Source organism: Suncus etruscus, chromosome 4 (assembly GCF_024139225.1).
Source record: "Suncus etruscus isolate mSunEtr1 chromosome 4, mSunEtr1.pri.cur, whole genome shotgun sequence".
Classification (NCBI taxonomy): Eukaryota; Metazoa; Chordata; class Mammalia; order Eulipotyphla; family Soricidae; genus Suncus; species Suncus etruscus.
In genome coordinates, this window is record NC_064851.1 from 20,651,190 (window position 1) to 20,677,666 (window position 26,477).

General features: G+C 47.1%; 2 protein-coding genes across 3 annotated transcripts in view; one reads left to right on the forward strand and one right to left on the reverse strand.

Moving 5' to 3' along the window:
* Positions 1-26,477, forward strand: part of PADI2 (peptidyl arginine deiminase 2) — a 651,199-nt gene that overhangs the window by 413,682 nt on the left and 211,040 nt on the right. The gene's annotated exons all lie outside the window — the stretch shown is intronic.
* Positions 10,363-26,477, reverse strand: part of PADI3 (peptidyl arginine deiminase 3) — a 28,383-nt gene continuing 12,268 nt past the window's right edge. Inside the window, exons 3-16 of the mRNA XM_049772024.1 lie at positions 25,071-25,143; positions 23,619-23,680; positions 22,136-22,253; positions 21,150-21,275; positions 20,244-20,422; positions 19,279-19,382; positions 18,721-18,832; positions 17,713-17,820; positions 15,843-15,994; positions 15,029-15,173; positions 14,813-14,915; positions 13,802-13,881; positions 11,735-11,860; positions 10,363-10,596 (exon numbers count right to left, since the gene is read on the reverse strand). Coding sequence (XP_049627981.1) covers positions 10,363-10,596; positions 11,735-11,860; positions 13,802-13,881; positions 14,813-14,915; positions 15,029-15,173; positions 15,843-15,994; positions 17,713-17,820; positions 18,721-18,832; positions 19,279-19,382; positions 20,244-20,422; positions 21,150-21,275; positions 22,136-22,253; positions 23,619-23,680; positions 25,071-25,143 — 1,722 coding nt within the window. The remainder of the gene's footprint in view (positions 10,597-11,734; positions 11,861-13,801; positions 13,882-14,812; positions 14,916-15,028; positions 15,174-15,842; positions 15,995-17,712; positions 17,821-18,720; positions 18,833-19,278; positions 19,383-20,243; positions 20,423-21,149; positions 21,276-22,135; positions 22,254-23,618; positions 23,681-25,070; positions 25,144-26,477) is intronic.

A 26,477-nucleotide genomic window follows, 5' to 3' on the forward strand; every position in this document is an offset into this window, starting at 1 on the left:
AAAATAAATAGGGCCAGAGCAATAGCACAGTGTAGGTCATTTGCCTTGCATATGGCCAACACAGGACAGACCTAGTTTGATTCCTGGCATCCCATATAGTCCCCCAAGCCTGCCAGTAGCAATTTCTGAGTGCAGAGCCAGTAGTAAACCTTGAGAGCCACTGGGTATGACCCAAAAACCATCCCCCTCAAAAAAACTTTAAATATTAAAAACTTTTTACTTGTGTGTATATATAGAAAGACATTTGTGTGTGCGGGTGCTTGCGTGCGTGCGTGCGTGCGTGCGTGCGTGTGTGTGTGCGTGTGTGTGTGCGTGTGTGTGTGTGTGTGTGTGTGTGTGTGTGTGTATAAAAGGCCTCACTCAGTTGTATTCAAGGCTTGTTCCTGGCTCTATCTATGCTAAGGTATCACTCCTGGCAGTGCTGGGGAATTGAATCTGGGACAGTGGCATGCAAAGCAAGGGCCTGACCCTTTGTGCTAGAGTTTTTTGATGGAGCAGGACTGGAAGAGGCCTGAGAGGTTGTTGTTTGTTTGTTTGTTTTTGTTTTTTCTGTTTTAATTTGCTCCCCAGTGATGCTAATTTGTACTTTGAGGCTCACAATTGTAGATTAAAAGAAAATTAGGTTCAAGAAGTCCTTTTTACTCTTAGCAGAGGTCTTATTTTTAGAATCACAATAGAAAGTCTTCTTAACTGTTGTTTTCTGAATATTGAGATGAGAGAATGTATTTTTCTCTGACCCATTAACTTATTAAGCAATTTTCTAGAAAGAACCTACATTCCAGGGGCTGGAGAGATAGCATGGAGGTAAGGCGTTTGCCTTTCATGCAAGAGGTCATCGGTTCGAATCCCAGCGTCCCATATGGTCCCCCCGTGCCTGCCAGGAGCAATTTCTGAGCATGGAGCCAGGAGTAACCCCTGAGCACTGCCGGGTGTGACCCAAAAACCACAAAAAAAAAAAAAAAAAAAAAAGAAAGAACCTACATTCCAGATGTAGTTGGGTGACTCTTAAGGATGCTGGGGATCAAACCCAGGTTGGCTGTGCCCCAGGCAAGCACCCTACTCATTGTACTATCTTTCTGGCCCCATAATCCCATTTAGTATGAACTGGTATTGTATCCTTCTTGAATATGGTTTGCAGAAAATTTTGCTTAGGATGTTTTTCTGGGTCCATTTCTCAGGCTATCTTATTCTTGTCAAGCAACGTACTTAGCTGAGATAATGTATTAAAATGTGGTTGTTTTAGGTCCTTCTCATTATGCTTGTCATGCCAGACTCTTTATTTCTCCCACAAATATAGACACTTCTTCAAGCACAGTCCATACCTGCTCTATTCTCTGTTCTATCCGCAGCTTCTACCATTGAGCTGCAGGGCAGTGGGGCTAAATGTACCTGTAAGCGCGCGCGCACACACACTCACACACACACACACACACACACACACACACACACACACACTCGAGGATCAAAAAGCTAAATAATGAGGTGCTGAGCCCTAATAAGGCACTAAGCCTGCTGGTTTGTGTTGGGAGAACAGAAAGTAAAGGGTGAGCACCCACCGTATACTTGATTATCTGTAAGTCTGGGTGTGGCTCAAAAGGTAGGACAGGAACCTCCCCTGAACAAGGTCCTGGGTTCAATCCCGACCCTGGATTGGCCAGTCCCCCAGAAGCTCCACCTCTGGATGTGGTCTAGTGTTCAGGCTATGTGCTCCCATGGAATGGGACTTCTTTGGGAGTTGGGTTGAGGTTTTGTTATCCCACAGTTCCCAGAATGGAAAGGGATATCCCATACCCCCTATCCTGGGAGGATAGGAGAAGCAGGAAGTGGAGGACGCTGACCACTTGTCCTTTTGTATAGATTCTCTCTTGGGTCCCATTTGCCATGTCTCCTTCCTTCTCTCCGTGACAGCTAGATAGCTTTTGCAGTGCCCTTCCTTCAGTGCATGGGGGCTCCCAAGGTCATTTTTAACAGTGCTGCGAGGAGCATGTGGTGCCAGGAGTAAAGCAGAGACTTTTGTATTTGAAGCCTGTGTGCTACCATTCCAGCCACCTGGGGTCATGGGCTTTCCGTCACAATGATGCTGGTGTCCTTGTATGGGCTGATGGAAAGCCCAGGTCTTCATTTTGAGCTTAACCCATTCAGCAAGGATAGTCTTTTTGGTCACAGACATGTTGGTTCTTGCCTGTGGCCTCTATTTCCTAGTCAAAGAGTCTCAAATTTGTTCCTTATGAAATAAAAAAGGAACAGCACCCTAGAAACCTAACTTTAAGAAAACAGAAAACAACCCCCCTTCTGGATAGTTTCAGTACCCCCATAGGTTGGTATCACCCACTTTAGAAAGCTCTTTCCTAGATTTTCTTTCTTGCATTATTTTTCTCTATTATTTCTTTTTTAATAAATAAGATATTTGGGCGTCATTCACAGCAGTGTTCAGGGCTTACTTGACTCTGTGCTCAGGGAACATAATAGAATCTTGGTGTCAATAATCAGTGTAACAATCAAACCTTGGTCCATTTTATGCAAGGCAAGTGCTTTATCCTTTGTACTAGGCCCTTCTCAGTGATCACTGCAGTGCTCAGGGGACCATGTGGTGCCAGGGATTGAATGAAATCAACCTCATTCTTTAGCCCTGTTGTTTGTTTGTTTGTTTGTTTGTTATAAGTGATCCTTAAGGAATGTGTTGAAAACATTTCATTTAAATGGAGGTTGGAGTGGGGATATAGCCCAAGGGACTGAGTGCTTGCATGGTTCCCTGAACATGGCCAGGAGAGGCCTCTGAGACAAGATTTAGGACAAGTCACAGAGTCAGGTGTGGTTGGTTCACAAAGGGCCAAGAATACAACTCATTAACTAAAGAAGTTGTTATGCATATGTGAGGCCCTGGGAAATAAAAGGGGAACAAAAGGAAGGGCAGGGGAGGTGAGGAGAAGGAAGGAAGGAAGGAAGGAAGGAAGGAAGGAAGGAAGGAAGGAAGGAAGGAAGGAAGGAAGGAAGGAAGGAAGGAAGGAAGGAAGGGAGGGAGGGAGGGAGGGAGGGAGGGAGGGAGGGAGGGAGGGAGGGAGGGAGGGAAGAAGGGAGGGAAGGAGGGAGGGAGGGAAGGAGGGAGGGAGGGAGGGAAGGAGGGAGGGATGAAGAGAAAAAGAGGGAGAGAGGAGGGAGGGGGAGAGAGAGGTAGTTGGTAGGATGTGCTGTCCTGTGTCTTTTGGGCAGTTCTTCACATCAAGCTCATTTGGGGCCATGCTCTGCCCAGCCCTAAACAGGTCCCCACCTGCCTGAGCCTGGGAAGTGCCCCAAGCGGCTGTAATTTCTGTGATTGAGATGTTTCAGATTAAGATAATTAACACTCAGATGCAGTTTCTCAGGATGCTGAGACGCATTTAAAAGCCAATAAGGGTTCAAAAATGTCTGAGGAGCTGTCTTTAATGTTGACCTTAGCGCTTCAAAGTCTGCAGTGCTTCCCAGTTACAGGGGATGATTTCTTTTCATCTACACTTCTTAGTGTGCAACCAGGATATCCAGAACCAATGGAATTCCTTGGGATTTCCCAACAGCTTCCTTTCGAAGAACCCTAGGACCATCTCTTGCCCCAACATCCAATCAACAAACACCTTGAATCCTTACCACCAACTTCATCAGGAGATCTGAGGAACAGAACATCCAGCTTTGGTGCCCAATACCAGAAGACAGACTTGGGGTTGGGGAATAAGGATCCCCAGCTTTTCTCCAACCTGGGTCTCTGGAAAGTTTGCTGGTTTCAATGTCAGGTTTTAGTGGGCTGGCTAATAAACAGGGTGACTAATAAATGGGGTAAGTCTGCTTGTGGTTGTTCCATTGTCTCAATCAGCTCTTAGCTGTCATTTGCACTTATTCAAAAAAAAAGTTCATCATGAGGAAAAAGCAGGCAAGGGATCCTTCAGCTGGCAGTGTAGAAAAATACAGGTGTTACAGTTCAACGGAACTGTCTCCTTAACTTAGTTGGGCAAGTGGCTTCAAGTTTGTCCCCTTTCATCATGCAATCGAGCATGACACCTCGTCACCCTTACAGCACCAGCCTGAGGGAGAAAGGTGTTAGCTCTGTTTTATTGCAAGGAAAGGAATGTTCAGAGACTTTTAGTAGCCTGCCCCAAGTCACACAACTGGCAAGCGGCCAAGTTAGGAAGCAACTAGCCCCAGCCAGAGTTTGTATTCTGAACTCTTCAAGCTCTATCAACCTCTCAGATTCTCCCAAAATCACCCCATGCACCATATCTCTAACCCCAGGTGAATGAGTCTGAAAAGGGTCACACATGAAATGGTCCAAACCAAGCTGAGGGTGAAATACATATAGTCTGGCAATCTTCTACCTTGTATCTCCTCCAAGTGGCCTGCCAGATCTGCCATTTTTTTTGTGCTTGTTTTTGGGCCACACACGGTAATGCTCAGGGGTTACTCCTGGCTATGCACTCAGAAGTCGCTCCTGGCTTGGGGGACCATATGGGACACCGGGGGATCAAACCTTGGTCCGTCCTAGGCTAGCACTGGCAAAGCAGACACCTTACCTCTAGTGCCACCGCCCGGCCCCAGATTTGCCATTTTTTATTGAGTACAGAGACAACCCCTGGATGGGGGCAGTAAGAACAGTGTAAGGCAGTGCTTCTCAAATAGTGGGGAGCGCGGCTCCGTAAAGGGGGGCGCATTTGATCTTGGTAAACACTGTCATAACAAGCTAAGCCCCGTGTGTATGTCTCTGTATGTCTCTGGAGCTGAGAGTTGCTGTGTCCTGCTTCCAACCCCTCTTCGAAAAGCTATGCATTGCAAAACATGCTCATTGTAGCCATTAATCCAGACATCACCTCTGATTTAAAAAATCAGCTCAAATTATTTTATATATTTTTGTGTTGCAGATTCAATTTTTTTAAATAAAGATACTATTTACAGTCGTGTGGAGGGCGAGGAAAATGTTTTCTTCTTCCTAGGGGGGCATGACAGAAAATAATTGAGAAACACTGGTATAAGGACAGATAGCTCAAGCTAATCCTGAGCCAGTCCCACCCAGGTTTACAAGTAAGACAATCTCTGTTTTGGGGTAAATCCAAGTTGTAAACAAATATACAAAGGAACCAGAGATGATCTTTGTTTTAAGTAAAAAGAAAAAAGGTGTAACCTAACACAGGGTCCATCAAGAGTCTGCTGGGGGACGCTAGTGGAAGTGGGGCTGAGGATTGTGCAGTTGCACAATTCTCTGCATGAATAATGGATCAACTTCCACTTGTGCGTCCACATTGGCACACTGGCAACTGCTTCATCCTACCAACAGGGAGAGGGGAAATGCCTTCTCTCCCCTTCACCAGCTACCAAGAGGGCTCTTTTTATCTTCTTTTTGCTCCTGAAGCTCTGGACCATCCATTCCCTTCCTAGGAACTTTACAAGACTCTCCTGCAATCTAACAGGCTGGGGATTGGGACAAGGGACCCACAGAGAGGACATAATGGTGTGTGTGTGTGTGTGTGTGTGTGTGTGTGTGTGTGTGTGTGTGTGTGTGCGCGCGCTGCGGTGGTGAGGCTGTAAGTTCACAGCAGGAAGACCAAGGCTGACCAAAGATCCCTCCTAAAAGGGGAAAAGATGAACAAGGAGCTAAATGCTGAGTTCTGGGGGGTGGTTGTTGCCTTGTCAGACATTTTTCTGTGCCCATTCTCTTTTTAATTTAATTTTATTTTTATGTTGGCTTCCTTCCTTCCTTCCTTCCTTCCTTCCTTCCTTCCTTCCTTCCTTCCTTCCTTCCTTCCTTCCTTCCTTCCTTCCTTCCTTCCTTCCTTCCTTCCTTCCTTCCTTCCTTCCTTCCTTCCTTCCTTCCTTCCTTCCATCTTCTCTTTAATGCACCATATCCTGAAAGTGCTCAGGAGCTACTCCTAGCTCTGTGCTTGAGGTGGGGATGGGGTAGGGGCTTATTCCTGGTACCTTACTCAGGGGTACCATATGGTTCTGAGAATTAAACTCAGCCCTTCAGCATGCCCATTCTATTGTGCTTCTGGGCCCTCCTGGCCCACTTTCTCTTCTGAGTTTGAGGTAGTGGGAGGCATCTGTCTCTTTGGTAAACAGGAACTGTGCACATCCGTGGTCATTTTTTTTCGAACTCTAATAGTAGTGCTGTTGGGGACATGCCCAAACTCTGATAGGCTTAATTTGTTTTTACTTCTCAACTTCTGTTAGCTGTTCAGATACCCAATCCTGCCTTTCTCCATCAGGCTGCCTCAAAAACAAAAGCCAGAGGGAAATAAAACCCCACTCAATCCTCTTCCCCACTGAGGTTTGCTTGCATCTCTGCCACACTCTTAAAAGTTGGATAAGGCTGTGTCTTAACTTAAGTCACTTCTTTGGGCCAGGGCAATAGAACTATGGGTAGTGCACTTACCTTACATACAGCTAACCAGGGTTCTATCCCAGGCATCCCATATGGTCCCCAGAGCCTGTCAGGAGGGATTCCTGAGTGCAGAGCCAGGAGTGAGACCTGAACATGGCTGGGCATGGTACAAAATCAAAGTCAAAACCAACCAACCAAACACAACCAAACAAATAATCCCAAATCAATCACTTTTGGGACAGTAGCCCCAGAGTTTACCCAACTGAAAAACTGCTCCAAACTTCATGGCAATAACTGTGTCCTGGATTTCCTGGGCACTGCGGTTGTTATCTCCTCCTTAGCATGTGTCCAGCATGCCTTCCTGATTTTTTTGCCTCTAGAGTTCCAGCCACTGAGCCACACAGAGAAGCAGCAGGGACCAGACTCACACCCTCCAGTCAGAGATCGCTGATTTGAATAAGGTCTATATCAGGTGGTCCCAGAGCTTGTAGATGCCAACAAGAAAGACAGATCTTAATTTTCCATTTGGGCCAGAGAAGCCCCCACCTATGTCCTACACAGCTGAGCCAGGAATAGCCTCCTTCCCCTCCCTCCTGAATAGCACCTCTGGATCTCCAAGAAGTTTTGCTTCTTGTTTATTTGTTCAGGGGCAGGGGGCTTGTTTTCTAGAATCATCTTCCCCAGTACAAACCCTTGAAAGCATGATTTTTATTGTACGTATTCTGTATATCCCAACTTTGGGTATAAACACTCTTCTTTATCTTACAGCTCTCCACTGTCCTTTCTTTTATGTCCTTTCTTTTATGAGGGTCACATCTAGCAATGCTCAGGGTTTACTCCCGATTTTGTGCCTAGGGATCACTCCTGGAAGTGCTTGGGGGACCATATGGGATGTTGGGTATCAAACATGGGTCAACTGTGTGCAAGGCAAGCACTGCCTACTATACTATCTCTCCAGTCCATCCTTCCTTTTTCAGAGCTAGGGTAAAGTTAGATTTAGCGTTAGGATTAGGGTAAGCATAGGGTTAGGTTTGAGATTAGGATTGAGGTTAGAGGAAAGATAGGGTTATCACTAGTATTAGGGTTCTGTTTTGGGTTAGATAGGGCTGCCTTTAGAGTTTGGGTTTGGCTTCAGGTTAGTGTTAGGATTATTGCTAGGGGTTAGAGGTGAGTGTTAGGATTAGGATTAGGAGTTTTTGGGTTAGTGTTAGAATTAAGTTTAGGGGTTAAGGTTAGTGTTAGGGTTAGGGTTAGGGGTTAGGATTAGTGTTAGGGTTAGGGTTAACCCTGCAGTACAGATAAAAATTTGTGTTAGTTGTAGAGTTTACATGTGTCCTTTATTAGATGATAAATCTACTCTTTCCTATTCCTTATCTCCTTCTCACAGACTCCATCAAGTCTGTACTCTTCCTTAACCACACAGTTTTACTCAATCTATCTATCTATATACCGTATTTTCTGGCATATAAGACGACTTTTGAAACAAAAAAAAAAGTCAAGCGAAAATCGGGAGTCATTTTATACGCCGAGTATATCCCGAAAAATGTTTCAATATGCCGCTAAACCAAAATTGTCTGAATAGTGCCACAAAACGAATTTTCCAACTCGATCCTGCACCAATCACTGCCAGGCTGCTCGGACCGCCTCTCTAACTCAGCCAATCCAAGCAGGCTTTTTTTTTTTTTTTTTTTTTTTGGTTTTTGGGCCACACCCGGTAATGCTCAGGGGTTACTCCTGGCTATGCGCTCAGAAGTTGCTCCTGGCTTGGGGGACCATATGGGACGCCGGGGGATCGAACTGTGGTCCGTCCAAGGCTAGCGCAGGCAAGGCAGGCACCTTACCTCTTGCGCCACCGCCCGGCCCCCACCAAGCAGGCTTTTTATGCATGCAAATTAAACAATGTTTTGGACCTGAATCTACACTGTAAAAAGCCTGCTCAGATTGGCCAGAGTCAGAGAGGAAGTCTATTACAGTATAACCTTTGAACCTTTGCTTGTTGTGATTGGCTCACTGTGGTACATGAGCACAGGAACACATGCAGCACATGCAGCACAGGGACGTTCTGTCTGATACAGCGAACATAGGCCTAAACCTATGTTTTAAGTGCAAAATTAGGGGGTCGTCTTATACGCCAGAAAATATGGTATGTATATTTATATTTAAGTATATATGACTTTCTCAGTCACTTAATTTGTCTCACTAGAGACTCAGTCTTTCAAAATTTCATCCTGGGAGAGCTGTGGTCTCCATTACAGTTACTCTATGGGATCCTGGGAGAGGAGGGATCCTTCTGAGGACTTTTTGCCTTTTTTCTAACCTCCCAGAAGCACCTACCCCCAAGGCCAGCTCGTTTTGCTCTGTGTTCTTTACCTCAAGAAAGATAGGGCAAAGAGGATGTAAAGATTGGAAGTGATTTCCTGGGACTCCTAGTGAGCTTGCCCCAGGGCCACTCATGACCTAGTCAAAACAGGAAGGGGTGTGCTGAAGGACATGCAACTAGCACCCCACTATCTACACACTGGCTTCCCCATTGCCACATTCACAGTGTAACCTCTGGCCACAGTTCAGCTCTTCAGCCTGTCTTGCTCACTTGGTCCTAGCAGACTGGCTTTGACCCCAGAACATGCTTTTATGAGTTCACATCATGGCAGTTTCGGGAACAGCTTCCGTGTCCAAGTTAGGACAACTGGGTATAATTAGATTCAAATTCTTCAGCATAAAATCTCTTCTTTAATTTTTTTAGAGGTCACTACCAGCATTGCTCAGAAGCCTGGCATCATTTCTCCACTTATCCTGCTACTGCTCAGTGTTTCACCATGTCCATCCTCGGTGGAATTTGACAGTTGCCAGAACAATACCTTGTGCTCAGGATCCACATGATGCAAACTCAAGGCCTTGCATTTACTTGACTGTGCTTTATTCACTACCTAAACTATCTCCCTAGTCCCTCATCAGTTTTTTAAGTCATGTGGGGAACCCAAAGAAGCTCCCAAATGAGAATTCCACCATTTGTGTCTCTAGATCTTTATTAAGCAGTAATGGAAACACAGTAGGGACCAATCAGAACACTTACATAGCTGACACACTCTTGGAGACGTCATTCTCTCCCCCCCCTACACACACCAAATCCATTGCACTCAGTGTTCATTCCCAGCGTTGCCAGCTGTGAGCAATGGCTGTGGTTCTCTCCCATCTCAGCCCTGCTTGCTGGAGCAAAAACAGGATGAGGAAATGTTGAGTAGAATGGCAGCCTGGGATTGATTATTCCAGAAGCCCAGGAGTGGGGACATCCTCTGTGCCTTAGAAAGAATATCATCTACTCTTACCCCATAGTTCCCCAAACTCCAAAAATCCTGATGCTTTCCTCTCCAAGAAATTTCAGAGGTTCCGAGAGGCAGACAAGAATAAATGTATGAATGGCAGGTGAAGTGGTTCAGAGAAGCTTAAGGGACAGAAATCTTTTCAACATGCACATAGAAGCACCAGCTCCATGAAAATGCAAGCAGTGAGATGAAGGACAGAGTGCACATCTTGGCAGGAAGCATGGCCGTTGTGATGCTAACCTCTGTCATATTCTCTGTGATCCCCAGTACTTCTTTGTGGGGATACATAGATTTCTTTTCTGTGGAGGAGATATCAGCCTTTAGGCCTTTCACCCCACCAAACAAGAGATGATGAGATCAAAGCTTAATAATCCACTGTCAGGGCATATAGGCTGAGCTGCTCAGAAGCTTCTAGATCCAAATGCGAATCCAACCTAAGTGGAAGATTTAGGAGATTGAAGGGGAAGTTGTCATGTTGAAGCCACAAATAATGAGGTCCTTCTTGGGAGGCTGAATGGAGGCCAGTCTGAGAACCAAATGGGGTCCAGGATATCCATAGGGGATAGGCTTCTTAGGGGCTGGTCATCCTCAGGGTTTCAACCTGGGGCTCTACTGAGGCTTATTATTCTGGGGTCCATCTCTGTGTCCATCACCAGGGTTGATGTTCTGCCATTGGGGCGAGGAGAGAGGGAAGAGTGGTCAAGGCTCCATATGCCACCACTTGAAGGAGAAGGGCTGCCGACGAACGTTGGTGCCACAGTGCACCTCCCCGTGCAGCATGTGGTATGGGGTGAAATCGTCGATGAAGGTACAATGCAGACCCAGTGGCTCCAACAGAGCCCGCACCTTCTCTTCTAGGCAGCAGCGGCCATTGATGATAGGTCCAAAGGGCTTGGGGATACCCAGGTATTGGCCAAGCACTAGCATGTTCACCTGTGAGGGACAGGATAGGGTCAGGAGTGGTGCTTCCTCATCAATGTACTCACCCCAGTACCCCAGTACCACTGACTGGTCCATGGGGTTGTCTTTTTTCTAGCCTGGAAAAGTTGTGTGTAGAGGGCCCCAGGTCTCCTATCACCTCATTGCATTTCCCCTGCCCTTTGCTTTCATTCAGAGACTAAAGTCCCTGCTCAGGAGGAAGGTGGTCTGGGTGGCTTCTATGTCCTACAAACACTGGGCCCTGACACATGCATAAACTGCTAAGGGGATGCATATGTCATTGCATATTAAAGATGCAGGAAGGAAAGGGAGTGGAAAGGCGTGGCAGGTAAGGAAATTGAGAAGGGCAAAAGGTTTGCAGAAAGAAGAAGGAAAAGGGGCTGAAGCAATGGGGGTGTGGATATTTTCCTGCTGGGCTCTGTTGATAGATAAGCTGACTTCCTGGGGAGATTTGAAGGTGGAGAGGAGAGGGTGGGGAGGAGCTAGAGGCTCAGTTTCAGATCAAGTTCAAGTCTAAGTCCAGAGGCAAGTTTAAGGTTTAGAAGCTTCAGTGGTCATTCCTTTCATGAAGGCTTCCTGGAAGTCCCTCTCCTCCCTGCATTGCCCTGATCCACCTCTAAGATGTCACACCATTTGATCACACAGCCTAGACTGTGGGGGACACATCGTCAGAGAGGCGAAAGGAGTTTCTTCCACACCAGATAAAATGGGAAATTCCTTGAGTGCAGTAGGAAGCCTTATCCATCTCTGGATACTCCCACTGAGTACCCTGAAAATTATAGGGGAGGATGAATAGCTGCTGGATGAGGCCGGAAATGACATCTGAACTAGAAAGTACTGCTTTACGCTATGTCCACATAACTTCATGCCATTTTTTGTTTTACGCCACCAATAGCAACGGGAGCCCTTAGGGAGGGAGTCAGGTTCCTTCCCAGATGGCCCCTCAGGGATTTGGCCAATAAACACTCTGGGGTGAATTCAGTGGTCAACCAACCAGAAAACTGTATGGTGGTGCTGCGGAACTCTGCACAGTCAGGGCAGCAAACACATTTCTGGCCCATCTGGGGAGCTGAGGCATACAGCTCAATTTGCTGACCCTGCAGTCCTGGGGATGGGGGGCTTGGGAGCTTACCAAATCAGGGAAGAAGGCCATGGCCTTTTTCCTCTCAGTCCTGAAGAGCTGGGGGATGTCGATGATGTCCCGCTCTGTCAGGCCCAGCTCCCGCTTCAGCACCTCCCGGTTCCAGTCGATACAGCTCTGGGGAACAGAGAGGTAAACTTGGGATGACCTTGCTGGTGTATATTGGGGGAAATACAAGGGGCCATGCCCAGTGAAAGAGAAGCAATGTACACAAATACTAGAGTACTACAAGTAGTAGTAGTACTACAAGTACAGCTCCCTTCACAAGCTTCCTCTACCTCTTCTTCATCCAAATGCCCCCCCAAAACCATGCTTGCCACACAGTCCCACCAGCTGGACTCAGAGAAGTGTGTTCCAGAAATTTCTTTCTTTCACTTATTCTTCCCTCTAGAGCAGTGTTCTCAAATTGTATGATAACATTGCCTCAGCGAGCATTGGAACCAGACATGGAGACTGCAATTGACTCAGATATAGTTGTGTGTGTGTATGTGTGTGTGTGTGTGTGTGTGTGTGTTCTGTTTATTCACTTCAAGATGTTAGATTGGGGGGACCTGAATACTTTTTTTCTATATGAAAAGGGGCAGCACACAATAAGTCTGAGGGCCTCTGCTCTATATTCTTTACTCCCTAAGGCTTCTCCTTCACTTGCAGTTTGGAGCATATGAATGATTCCCATATTTCTAGCTTCCAATATTTCAGATCCAAGACAAATCTGATCGTCTCTGACCAAACCAGTCTCCTGTCCAAACCTGGCAGATGGCCATGTCCCCTGCCTGGTTAAATGTGGGTCTCCTCAATGCTAGCTGATCGCCCCCTTTACAAGGAGAGATTGACAAAGGGCCCCAGCTGTCTGTCTCTGTCTCTGAAACTCTCTGAAGCCAATGGCAGGATTTGGTCAGGAAACACAGGTGCCTTCCTGGGAGATAGAGATCTCCTCTGGCAATCAACACAGACTTTGGATACTGTCATGGTTTTGCTGCACCTGCCTTACCCAGCATAGAGGGAAATGGGCAAAAATGCACCATAGTCTTTCTGCCTGCTTTTGGCTCCAGGAAATGCTCCTTCCTGTTCCTCCTTGCATTTGCATGGGCCTGGTCTGTAGCAAAATGCCAGCATATCAAACTCAGCTTGGCATTTGCTTTTTATAGATGCCTGGGCTGAATAAGGTTTGTTCCGTGGGCCTTACCAATATCTTCTTCTCTGTTCTGTGCCTTGGGGAGCTGCTGAATTGTGGAATTTAGTTAGGGCTTCTGTGCATACTTGATTGGGTTGAGACAACCAATGGACACATTGGCAACATATGAATGCTGGTGAGATGGCAGGTAACCATGGGTTGTCCAGGAAAGTTGCAACTTCTGTCTCCCCACTTTCTTCCAGGTTGACACATCTAGATTCTATCGTATCTCCTTTCCCTCATTCTTATGGGCTGTGGGGATGCCTGAGTTCCTCATCCAGGCCAAGGAATACTACATGGACTCTTACTGATTTTCTCAAATCCTTTACAGGTTCTGTCAATATACCTTTTGTTAATTCTTCTCCCATTGTACAGACCTTGAGTGAAGGTCCTTCACTCTCTCACTGGCACCTATTGTCACCACTCATACCCTTTCTTTCACTTATTTCTTTCTTTCACTTATTTCTTGGACAGATTCCTGTACTGTATGGCACCCTGGGTATTGTCAGAGTGACTCTGAGTCCCAGCAGTACTGTACGAGACCTGAATATTGGTCAGACTAGTTGGTGGATACCACTGGGAGGGACTCTATCTCCACTCTCTCCTCACCTCACAGTGTTTTAGACTCTGATCTTCTCTGCACCCACTTAGGGCCCCTGTGTCCCCTCAGAGATGAGACCTGAGTGCCTCCCTCTGTCTGCTTCTCTTCCCTGAACGTCACTCCTTCTCTCATTTCTCTTGGGCCAAAGTAGGTTAATGGTCGCTCTGTTCTCTAGGGGATCAGCCTGTTCTGGTCTGAATTTTCATGGCCCATAAGCTTCAGATCCATCCCTGTGTCTGACCCTGGTCATGGTCACCTCCTTTCATAGCCACGGCCCACGTACCTGTACAAACTTATTGTATTTGATGAAGTTTTTGTCAGCTAGAACCTGGTTAATGGAGACAGTGTTGACCGGCGCACTGCCTGTGAAACAGAAATACCAGGCATGGGTTATAGGCCAGGAAGTGGGAGCAAAGGGCTTTTTCTTTAAGTGCTTTTTCTTTAAGAGCGACAGACAAGGAGAGAGGTGAAATAAAGCAGCAGGAAGACCCCCTGCTCTGGGAAGAAACTGTGCTGAGGTCAAGGTCACAAGTTTAGTTTTTGCTCTGGCATCAACTCTCTGGCCTCTTTCTTTTTCTTTCTGTGTGTTTTGTTTGTTTGTTTTGGGGTCACATCTGGTAGTGCTCAGAGTTTACTCTTGACTCTGTCCTCAGGGATGACTTCTGGCACTAAGAGAAAGGGGGCATTACTCCTGCCTGCTACATAAAATTTGGATTTGAGAATGTTTTGGTGAGGTGACACTCCACCAGTGCTTGGGGACTGGCTGTGTTTAGGAATTACATAGGACATGAAGCAGGGGAATCAAATATTTTCAAGATGGGGCACAGGACATAAATACTCCAGCATTGGGCTTGGGGCCACTGTACCAGACCTATTCCCATCAAGTGGCTCTGTTTTGCCCACCCCAAGTTTACCCTCTACTCCTGTAGTTCCTGCCTGCCCTCTTCCAGCCCTGAGCAGCATTTGCTAAGGAGCATGGCTAGTGGGGACAGGAAGGAGGGATCAGTCCTTGCTTAAGAATTCCTCTATCAGGGGGCTAGAGCAAGAGCACAGGAGTAGGGTATTTGCCTTGCACACAGCAGACCCAGGGCAGACCCAGCATCCCATATAGATCCCCTGAGCTGCTAGGAGCAATTTCTGAGTGCATACATTAGGAGTAACCCCTGCATACAACCAGGTGTGACTCCCCCACATCAAAAGAAAACAAAAAATTCCCTCTCTCAGACTACATTGTGTCCTGGTATGGGTGAAAGCAGCTAGAAAGCTCAGAAAAGGAATACAATCTGGTACCCACCAACAAGCCCTTGGAACAGGAGGGCCTTGCCATGACCCCATTTCTGCTTCTCCTGGAACAGTTTAAAACAGGAGCTAGGGCTGGCGAGAAGCATTCGGAAGCCCTGTGTGGAGAGAATAGCCTTGGTTGAGCTCCCAGGTCCTACACAGCCCTCTGGAGGTCACCCCTCCAAGATCCTCCAACAACCCGGGGATAGTCCTGTCCCCAGATCCTTACTTGCCCATCAGGGGCAGGAACAAAGCTCAGGAACTCATCCACATGGCCCACAGACAGCCAGTCCACGAAGAGTTCCACAGGAGGCTGCACCCCTTGTGCATGAAGGAAGTTCCGTATCACCTGTGTGACCCTTCGGCCAGCCGACCTGGGCCCCAAGGGGCAAAGAAAAAAATAAAGCTTCACATTAAATTATCCATGCAAACAGATAATGACAAAGAGTTCAACATTTTAGCTTTGGTCATAAAAAATATATGCATTATTTAGGGGGGCAAAAAGGCAATGAATATAATATATACATGTTCTTTTTGTTTTAGGGTCACACTTGGAAGTGCTTAGGTATCACTTCTGGTGGGACTCAGGGATCTATATGATGTTACAGGTATTAAAGCTGGGTTTATAGCATGTAAGGCAAATGCTCTATCTGTTGTTCTAGGCTTTAGCCCCAGGAAGCAGAGACTTAAGGCTTTCACTTCATTGTCTGTTCACAGCAATATCTATTGGTCTTCCAAATCGTAAGTCCTAAGTCTAGCCCTAACTTGGCCTTTATGTGATATTTGCTGGGTTATTCCCCTTCTGAGATCCCACTTATAAGAGAGAAGGGTTGAACAGAATAATCCCTGGGACCCCTGCTCACTTTCTTTTCTATGGTGGTTCTATCTAGTGAAGAGTCTCTCCTTCCCCATGCTCCCACATTCAATTTCCTCCTTCTTTTCAATTCTCTCTGAGGAACAATATACCCCTTCTCTCCAGCTACTATAGATGCCCCCACTCCACTCTGCCTCTACGGTGGGAGAGTATCCCCATCCTCTCTCACCCAGGCAGGTTGCCTCCAATGAGGATCCTCCCCAGGGGATAGTCCTTGCCGTTGACCACCACTGGGGGGCTGACCTCCAGGTTCCCAAAGGAGTCCAGGCCACTCACAGATTTGTCTTGTGGTTCTCGTGTCACATAGCCGAAATCTGGGCCCTAAGAGGGGAAACTGAGTCAGGTGGAATGGTGGGATGCATTTGGAAGAATTGAGCCCAATTGAGCCACTTTTTTGGGTGCCAAGATGTTGGAGAATGCAGCACCTGCTTTTCATTGCAGATATGTCCTCACCAATATCTCATGCATGCACAAACACGATTCTGCTCTAATACGGCTTTTCTACTGGAAGTCCTGTTTTCCCTACTCCCAGGGAGATGCAGGAGGCTCTCAGGAGACATGGAGTCCAAGGTCACAGTCCACCCTTTCTCTCTGCAAGGTTTCCCATCAATTCCCCATGCTAAGGGCCCAAATATGGCTGTTCCAACATGGAATGGTCCCTAGTTCTGGAAAAGAAACTCCTCCCTTAGCCTGTCCTGCTCTGGGGAAGGGAATACTCCAGAAGAATATAAAGCATGTCATGGAGTGCAAGAGCACTCCCATCACCTGGAATCCAGCAGGTGCAGGAGGCAAAGGGTCTCCTAGTCTCTGTGGTACTGAGGAAGCCTGCCCTCTTTCATCAAGGGTCTCTACTGAGACATTCTCCTTCACTTTATTGCCAATAATAAGAAGTAACAGTATTCTACATCCCTCTCCGAAGGGATGGAGAAGGCTGGTCAGGGCTAAAACACCATTTATTTAACTGATGAAGAAACAGATGCTTAGAAAGGAAAAGTAACTTGTGTAACTCAAATTCTTTCCTTCTGCCTTCCTTCTTTCCTTCCTTTCTTTTCCTTCCCTCCCTTTCTCTCTTTCCCTTTCTTTCTTTTCTTTTTCTTTCTCTCTTCTTTCTTTCTTTCTTTCTTTCTTTCTTTCTTTCTTTCTTTCTTTCTTTCTTTCTTTCTTTCCTTCTTTCTTTCTTTCTTTCTTTCTTTCTTTCTTTCTTTCTTTCTTTCTTTCTTTCTTTCTTTCTTTCTTTCTTTCTTTCTTTCTTTCTTTCTTTCTTTCTTTCTTTCTTTCTTTCTTTCTTTCTTTCTTTCTCTTTCTTTCTTTCTTTCTTTCTCTTTCTCTCTTTCTCTCTTTCCTTCCTTCCTTCCTTCTTTCCTTCCTTCCTTCCTTCCTTCTTTCCTTCCTTCCTTCCTTTCCTTCCTTCCTTCCTTCCTTCCTTCCTTCCTTCCTTCCTTCCTTCCTTCCTTTCTTTCTTTTTTTCTTTCTTTCTTTCTTTCTTTCTTTCTTTCTTTCTTTCTTTCTTTCTTTCTTTCTTCCTTTCTTCCTTTCTTCCTTTCTTCCTTTCTTCCTTTCTTCCTTTCTTCCTTTCTTCCTTTCTTTCTTTCTTTCTTTCTTTCTTTCTTTCTTTCTTTCTTTCTTTCTTTCTTTCTTTCTTTCTTTCTTTCTTTCTTTCTTTCTTTCTTTCTTTCTTTCTTTCTTTCTTTCTTTCTTTCTTTCTGTCCTTTCTCCCTTTCTTCTTTCTTAGGGGTCAAGCCCAACGTCTTCAACATGCTTAACAGGTGCTCTATAGCTGAATTCCAATCCCAGCCCTAAAGCTTGCATTCTTAAGAGCTACCTAACCTATTAATACACCACTGAAGAGTGAATTTTGTATAAGTATGTGTGAGTACGTGTCTCACAAATTTATACAAAGAACTAATACTTATATAAGAAGCTATTTATTGTGTGGCTGAAATCTAAGTTTCACTGGGTGGCTCCTGCATTTTTCTTGCCACTCTGCTCCTGGCCCTGGGGTGATGAAGGGGGCATTCCCAGGCCACCTGCACACTTACCAGAATTCTCTTGTAGGGGAAATGCTGCAGGTGCCCATTTCTGGGAGAGTCAAACACCACTGGGAAGGTCTTGTGTGGAGCCTGCACATAGCCCAGCTCCATCTCATCCTGTGCACAAGAAGGGGGACACCCAGAATGGAAGAACAGGTCAGCAGCTGCCCCGATGGTGGGAGTGCCCACACTGCCCCTAGGGAGCTCTTGGGAAGTGACACAAGCCACCCATGCCCACGAGCTGGGCTCGGAATCCTGCATCAGGGCCTGCACACTTCATGGGCTTGGTATTGGCATCACAGGCTCAATATGGGGGTCAGAGTGTGGGTGAGGTCTCTTCCTCCTTTGTAGCAGGGTTCTTCAGCCTCAGCACTGTGGAGGTTTGGAATCAGAGAACCCTCCATGGAAGGTATCCTGAGCAGGGCAGGCTGGTGAGACGTGGGCCTGGATTTTATCCACTAGAGATTGTGGCCTCCACAATCACATGTGACAATTTAAAGTGTCTCCATTTATTTTTGGGAGACCACATTATCTTGCACTGAGAACCCTGACTTAGAGGTAGAGAGTCATCTCTACCAACACCCTGCCAACACCCCTTTGCCTGGGACAATATTCCTAACTCTCAGCCTATGCTTACAGCTAATGACTGAGGTGTGATCTTTCTGAAAGCTTCTAGTCACACTTTCATCTCTGTGTGTGTGTGTCTGTGTGTGTGTCTGTGTGTGTGTCTGTGTGTGTGTGTGTGTGTATGAGGGAGAGAGAGAGAGGAGAGAGAGAGAAAGAGAGAAAGAGAGTATCTGACTCAGCCACTATGTGCATCTGAGGCTGTAGAAAGTTCTAGAGAGGAGAGAAGCTCAAGATGTGGACTAAGAGAAAACAGGGACCTGGAAGAGGGTAGGGTGGGGGAACAATAACATTCCATTCTCCTAGACCTAGACTGTCCAAAAATTTCCTCTGTAGGGATTGACCAGTTCTCCCCCAGGGTGGGTCCAGGGAGGTGTCACCACCCAGCCTTACCTGGATCCAGCGGTCATTGCGGTTCTCTGTTTGCGGGCAGATGGTCAGCTTGCAGCCAGCCATCCTAGCCAGTTCCCCCACAGCTTCCACAAATGATGTGTTGTTCTTCACCCTGAAGCAAGCCGGGAGAGAGGATTCAGGTCAGATTTAGATGCTGCAGGCTCAGTACACACAGTGTCCTGATATTCATAGGAGTGGCTCAGAGGGTACCCAGCAACCTAGACTCACTGACGTGAGCTTTTTCCAGAATCGCCAAGATGGGCTCAAAGAACACCCAGAACCACTGGAACATGGAGCTCTCAGACTCTACCAGTATGTAGTCTCAATATTAATAATCATATCTCAATATCAATAATCAGCACCCCCAGATTCATAGGGATGGATTTAGAGCACCCACAGATTCACCAGGACAGACTCAGAATTTCCAGATTCACTGACACATGGGTTCAGAGCACCCCCCAGTATCGCACCAGACTCATCAAAATGGGGTTAGGGCACCTCCAGAGCCCACAGATTAATTGGGACAGTCTCAGGGTAGCCCCAGAACCCCAGACTCACCGACATACATACACCTCCAGTGGTGGCAGTGTGCTTGGTGTCATGATCCAAGGCGCCACTCGGAATACCACAGTGTCAGTGAAGATTGGGGTCTGGGAGAAATCCTTCGTGGGGAGAACAAGAAGAGAACAGTGGCCTGTGGAATTTTGGATTTTTGGGACTGCCTTGGCCTCAAGTGGGCTCCTTGCTCCTGGACAAGCACTAGGGACGGGCTAGACTCTGACTCTTTGTCTTTTCTTTTATTAAAATTAAGCTTAAATAATTAATTTATATTTGTATTGGGCTATATCTTGAGCACTCAGGGGTTGCTACATTTTGACTGCTACGTTTTAAGCACTCAGGGGTTTCTCCTGGCAGGCTCAGGGGACCATATGGGATGTCAGGAATCGAACCCGGCTCTGTCCCAGGTCGGCTGCATATAAGGCAAATGCCCTACGATTGTGCTATCTAGCTTCTTTTTTCTTTTCTTTTTTCCTTCCACCTTTCCTACCTTCCTTTTTCCTTCCTTCCTTCTTTCCTTACCTCCTTCCTTCCTTACCTCCTTCCTTCCTTTCTTCCTTCCCTCCCTCCCTCCTTCCTTCTTCCCTCCCACTTCCCTCCCTCCCCCTCCCTTCCTCCCTTCCTCCCTTCCTCCCTCCCTCCCTCCCTCCCTCCCTCCCTTCCTTCCTTCCTTCCTTCCTTCCTTCCTTCCTTCCTTCCTTCCTTCCTTCCTTCCTTCCTTCCTTCCTTCCTTCTTTCCTTCCTTTCTTCCTTCCTTCCTCTTTCAGTTTCTGCCACATCTACCAATGCCCAGCGTCTACTCCTGGCTCTGCACTCAGGAGTTACTCTTGGCAGTGCTTGGAGTATCATATATGATGCAGGAGATTGAGCTGGGATTAGCCAAGTACAAGGCAAATGCTCTACTCACTGTACTATCTCTCTGTCTCCAGAATATGGCTCTTTCTCCATGGTGCCCTGGTGCTCACCTCATTGGAGTTATCCAGTAGGGTGACATGGAAGGAGAGCAGCCCTCGGAAGCCAGCATCAGGGAAGGCCAAACCTTCCACATAGAAATGCTCCTCATCACCATGGAAGCGGGGTACATCATATGATACCTTGTCCTGACCCAGCACATGCTTGTAGGAGTCACATGAGTCCTTGGGGCCTAGAAGGGAACAGAGAGGTGATCATGATTTCCTGAAGAGCATGGGGAGACTGGGGAACATAGATATAGCTTCTACCTTCATCCCCAACATGACAGTTGGGGCAAGGGTGATAGATCACTGACTAGAATGTGTGCTTTGCATGTAAGGGACCCAGATCCTATCCCAGGCATCTCAGCTGAGTGTGATCCCTCTTCTCCCCAACCCTACACACACATTCAGGTCAGACAACTGGTAAAGGAGTTTGTATCACATTTCTCACTGTACTTAAAATATATATTGAAAATCCATTGAGGGCTGGAGTCATAGCACAGTAGGTAGGGCATTTGCCTTGCAGGCTGCTGATCCAGGTTTGAGCCTCAGCATCCCATATGGTGCCCTGAGCCTTCCAGGAGTAATTTATGAGCACAGAACCAGGAGTGACTCATGAGTGCCACAGGGCGTGACCCCCCCAAAAACTAAAAAATTACATTGATTCTAGGGATATAGTGGTAGTACAGTGGGTAAAGCATTTGCCTTGCATGTGGCAACATGGTATTCCAAATAGTCTCTTGAGCACTGCCAGGAATAATTTTTGAATTCAGACCCAGGAATAATCCCTGACATTTACTGGGTATGGCTTAAAAAATATTTTTAAAAAATCCCACTAATCTAATAATATGACCTTGGGCCAACTGGAATAATCACGGGGATTCAAGTAAAAAGACAGGCCCCAGGGCAGGAACTCACCACAGACATGGAAGACCCGGGCCCGCTGGGCATCATAGTTGGACGTGTGGAGTACGAGCTTGTAGTCCTCGAAGAGGTCGGCAGGCCCATGGGTGCGCAGGACCATGGAAGACATGTCCTCTAGGTCTGTGGAGTCGACAGGGGACAATCAAACACTTTCAAAAGCCTGCATGTCCTCCTCCCCTCCATCATCCCCAGGGCAGAGGGGCCAAGCTCTGAAGAGTAGAATGGGGTGGAGGGGGGCAGCTCTGCTCAGCCCTGAAACACTTGAAGCCATCAAGAGCAAACTAGAGAACTGCTTCAGCTCTTTTCTGCATCTCTATTTTCTCCCATGGCCAAAGATAAGGCTAGGCTGGTGCCCAGCACAGGTAAGGCCATGCCGTGTCACAGTGTCACTCGCCTCATGGTCCACTTGGACAGGCCCCAACCTCCCTGAATCTCAAGATTCCCAGTGGCAAAAAGCACCACATGTCCACTTTAGGAGTGGCTGGGAGCTTCACCTGGCCTACCTGTGGACATTGCTGTAGAGTGCATAGTTTGGACTGAGCTTCACAGGATGTAGAGTGTCTCTAGAATATGGCCTGAAAGTGCCTTTGTGGAGTAGAGAGACTGAATTGATGGATCTGAGCTACAGCTGGGCTGAATGACTTGGGATATCTCCTAACCTCTAGGGCTCAACATTCTTATCTCAAAAATTGGGGTGATGCCACCCTCCTGACTTGATGGTAAGAGAAGATTTTGAGGAAGGGACCAGCCCCTAGCAGGAGCTCAAACAAGAGGTCGGTTCCTTCTTGCAGTCCTGCTCTCAAGGTGAGCACCCCAAGCACAGCACAGGAGAGGTTGGGGGGCATAAGACCAGCCCAAGGCTACTCTGGGAGCATGGTGAGGCATGCCAAGAGTGGGAAGTCCAGCCATACTCTGCCTTCAGAGCTGTCCCGCATTTGGGGGTACCCTGCGCAGTGACGAGGGAGCAGTTTCCATCTCACCTTGCAGACATTGAACACTCTTATCGCAGTTGTCCCGGTTATTAGAGCTCACATCGTCCTTGTCACAGTTCACCAGTAGGATGGCACCATAGCCATTGGGTCCCCAGACCCACTGTTCCTGAAGGCAAAGCCAATCTAGTGAGAAGCTCCTGCCCTATACCCCAAGGCAGCCTCCTTTCCTGATTCCTCTTCCCCACCCTCAGGCAATTCCTGCACTGGATCATGATGGCTAATATCTTGTTGAGATTAACCCCATGGCCAATTCTCTCTCTCTCCATTTCTTTCTTTCCATCTCTCTCTCCTTGTCTTTCTGTGCCTTCGTCTCTGTCTCTCTGTATAATATCTTTAGAGCTTTGGTTCAATGGGACTTTAGAGGAAGCTTTCCTGGCTGCCTCAGCCTACTTGAACTTTCACAGCCAAATTTCTAAAGTCAGTCCTAACAGGGAGATAGGAGAAGGGTCAGGGCTCAATCCTTTGTACCACTGGCAGTGCTGGACTGACTCTGGCACTGAATAGCTGGCTAGGTTGGCCAAGAATGTCGAGATCACTCCCCTCCCACTTCTTGGAAACCCCCAATAAGAAGAGAAAGGTTCCTTAGAAGTCCCACACTAGGTAGATTGCCTTTACATCTAGCTGGGGAATCATCAAGTCTTGAGCCATTGGAGTTCACTGCCTATTTTGGAACTGAACCTTGACTGGCTCTAACTGTGGCTTCTGCAGGGCCAAGTAGCAGGCACAGAGTCCACAAGACTCCAAAATCCTATACTATTTACTCTCTTTTGCAGAAATCATTGGTAAACTCCAAACCTACCTTATAAATTCTTTTTTTCTTTTTTTTTTTTTTTTGGTTTTTGGGCCACACCCGGTGACGCTCAGGGGTTACTCCTGGCTATGCGCTCAGAAGTCGCTCCTGGCTTGGGGGACCATATGGGACGCCGGGGGATCGAATCGCGGTCCGTCTCCTAGGCTAGCGCAGGTAAGGCAGGCACCTTACCTCGAGCGCCACCGCCCGGCCCCAAAGGTCTCCCAATTTTTTTTTTTTTTTTTGGTTTTTGGGGCACACCCGGCAGTGCTCAGGGGTTACTCCTGGCTGTCTGCTCAGAAATAGCTCCTGGCAGGCACGGGGGACCATATGGGACACCGGGATTCGAACCAACCACCTTTGGTCCTTGGATCGGCTGCTTGCAAGGCAAACACCGCTGCGCTATCTCTCTGGGCCCCCCTTATAAATTCTAAGGTCTGTTTGGCACAAAGCTATGCCTAATCTGGGGGTTGGCATGTGTATGCTTGATAACTGAGTGCCTGATGGCTATTCAGTCCCAGACCCTGTGAAATTCTGAACCTCTATTATTTTTGTTGTGTTAAGAATGCAACTCAGGGTCTCAATCATGCTAAACAAGCTCTTGCTACCTGTCAGAGACATGTAAGACCTGTAAGCCCTCTGAACCCCACTGAGAGAGGATCCATAACCCATACCACCTACCTTGTCCACAAATCTTCTGTCTTGCCTGTCCTCACAGTTCATGTCACAATCCAGAGAGATTTCTATAGGGAAAGGCCAGAGGGTAGTTGTAAGTTCTGACTGTAGGTTCCATCTCAGGGCCTGACTGGGGGTGGGCAAACAGAAGTCCTTAGAAGTAAACCCTGCCCCAAGGTGGATGTATTGGAAGCCTACCAACTCAGGCTGGGCAGAGAGTTTGGGGAGGATTTGAGTCAGGATAAAGTCTGCCTCCTCCAGGAAACTTTCTCTGACTTGATGCATCCTTACTGGCTCACTGTCTCTGGGCCCTGGACCGCACTGACCTCAGGTCATCTCGGCCATTCTTAGTCTGTGGGAATAGCCTTTGGTCCACAGGATAAGGCAGTGAGCCTGGACTTAAGCATCAGGCATGGGATCCTGCCATCTACTGGCAGTGCAGCCTCTCAGCTTTATCTCATAGCCCAAATCCCAGTCCCCCGCCCCCATTTCTTCATAGCAGCTCTCCCTCAGAACTGGGGGTGACTGTACAATACAAGCAGAGCATTTGTGAAGCAAGAGGTGGGAGAGAGAATAAAGAGAATTTAAATGATTTTCAAGCATGTAAAGAAATGACTCACTCCCCTCCCTTTAGAGGCTGAGTGTTGCAGGCACAATGGGGCACAATGGGGAGGTAGGCGGCCCCATTAGGAAGAACGTGTCCATGGTTTCATCCAGAGAACATTTAACAACAGGCACAAATAGACTGCATTATTTGGACATGCATATGTGGATGATAAAATAATCAAGGAAAGCAAGAAAATGCTTCTTCCAGCTGATTTGGGCAAAATTTATCTTTCCCTGTGGTTGAGCATGGGGGAAGGTTTATTTGTCAATGTTTATCTTCTCTGACTTTTGAGTGTTCTAAAAGTGTGTTTTAAAAAAAAATTTTTTTTTTTGTTTTGTTTTGTTTTTCAGCCACACCCGGTAACACTCAGGTAACTCCTGGCTATGTGCTCAGAAATTGCTCCTGGCTTGGGGTACCAGATGGGACATGGCGGGGGGGTGGGGGGGGGGAGGGTTCGAATCGAGGTCCGTCCTAGGCTAGCATGTGCAAGGCAGACACCTTACACTCTGTGCCACCAGTAATAGTGTGCTTTTTGCTTTAATTTTTAAAAATGCTAAAACTTGGGGCCAGAGCGATAGCACAGTAGTAAGGTATTTGCCTTGCATGTGGCCAACACAGGATGGTCCGAAGTTCAAATTCCGCATCCCATATGGCCCCTGATCCTTCCAGGAGTGACTGCTGGGTGCAGAGCCAGGAATAACCCCTGAGTGCCCGGTGTGACCCAAAAACAAAACAAAACAAAACAAAAAGCTAAAGCTTTTATTTTTTTATTGCCTTTCATCAAAAGTTCCTTATTCTGGGTCTTTACTAACCAATCCCCATCCTACCCTTGGCCCAATCCTCCAACTTACCCACACAGGTGAGGTAGAGCACGGCATAGGCCAGGGGTACAGACTCCTGGCTGGAATGGTAGGAAATTTGAATCTGTGGAGAGGTAGACTTAGAGTCAAAATAGCAGAGGTCAAGATCACCCCCTCCAAAAGACAGGTCTTGGGGGCATCTGATAAGGAGAGGAGGTCACAGGAACCTTGGTGCCCTCAAGTTGAGTTTGCCAACTCGGTCCCTTCTGTGTGCCTTTTTCTTCCCATGCCTTGCCCATTGTAATGTGGAAAGCATGTGATGGAGACTCATCCTTCTCTCCCTTTGGTTTCAATTTTTACCAGTAGTAACATAAAAGGCTGGGAGAGAGAAGTATTTAGGAAGACTTCCTTATCTCTGAACCTTGGCCTATCTCTAGATTCTGTGATATGGGATAAAACCCTTCCCCTTTTGATGTCCCCCAGTTTCCTCTTTCTCTTCTAAACTTGCATTACTCACCCCCCAGCTATCTTGCTTGCCTCAAAAATAATTAACTTTATACCAAAGGCAAAAATGATTGGGAGGGGCTGGAGCAGTGGCACAAGTAGTAGAGCATTTGCCTTGCACACACCAACCTAGGAAGGACCATGGTTTGATCCCCCAGTGTCCCATGTGATTCCCCAAGCCAGGAGCAATTTCTGAGTGCATAGCCAGGAGTAACTCCTGAGCGTCACCAGGTGTGTCCCCCCCCACCAAATAAAAGTTATTAGGTGGTGGAGGGACTTGAAAGAGAGTACAGGGCTGAGACACTTGCCATGCATGTGGCAACCCCAATTTTATCCCTGAGGATCCCTTATATATTCACCTAAGCACTGGCAAGGGTCACTCTTGAGCACAAAGCCTTTGAGCACCACTAGGAATGGCCTCAATTATGTTCTCCCAAGTGATAAGGTGACAAAGAAGATGCTGGTGCTCCTAAATTCCTGCAGATCCTGGAACAAAAGTATGGGTACTTCTGGATACCCCTATTCTGTAGGGAACCCAAGAGGAACCCCTCACAGGCTCACTGGTCCTCTTGTCTCGCCCTGGGAACTTCATTTGCTCTTTATCAGCTCAGCTCCTCACTAGTCACATGACATGAGATAAGCCATGCTCTATTGAGCTTCAGTTTCCACATCTGTAATGTGGGCTCTGAGTCCTGCCTCCCAGATGCTCCCTTCAGATACACAGAAGGAAAGTAAAGAGTGAGGCTGCAGAGAGAGCAGCCTGTAGGGGCCAGTTAGTTTTGTGTGCACACTTTTGCCCATCAGTCATGCAGTTCCAGAGAATAGTTACTCAGAATCTTAGGGCCTTCCCTCATGATGTGGGGCTAACACCTGCTTCTTAGGACCCTAACATATGATCAGTGCTTCATAAAGGGCCAGTTTCCCAAAACCTCACTCCTGCCATTCAGACATGGC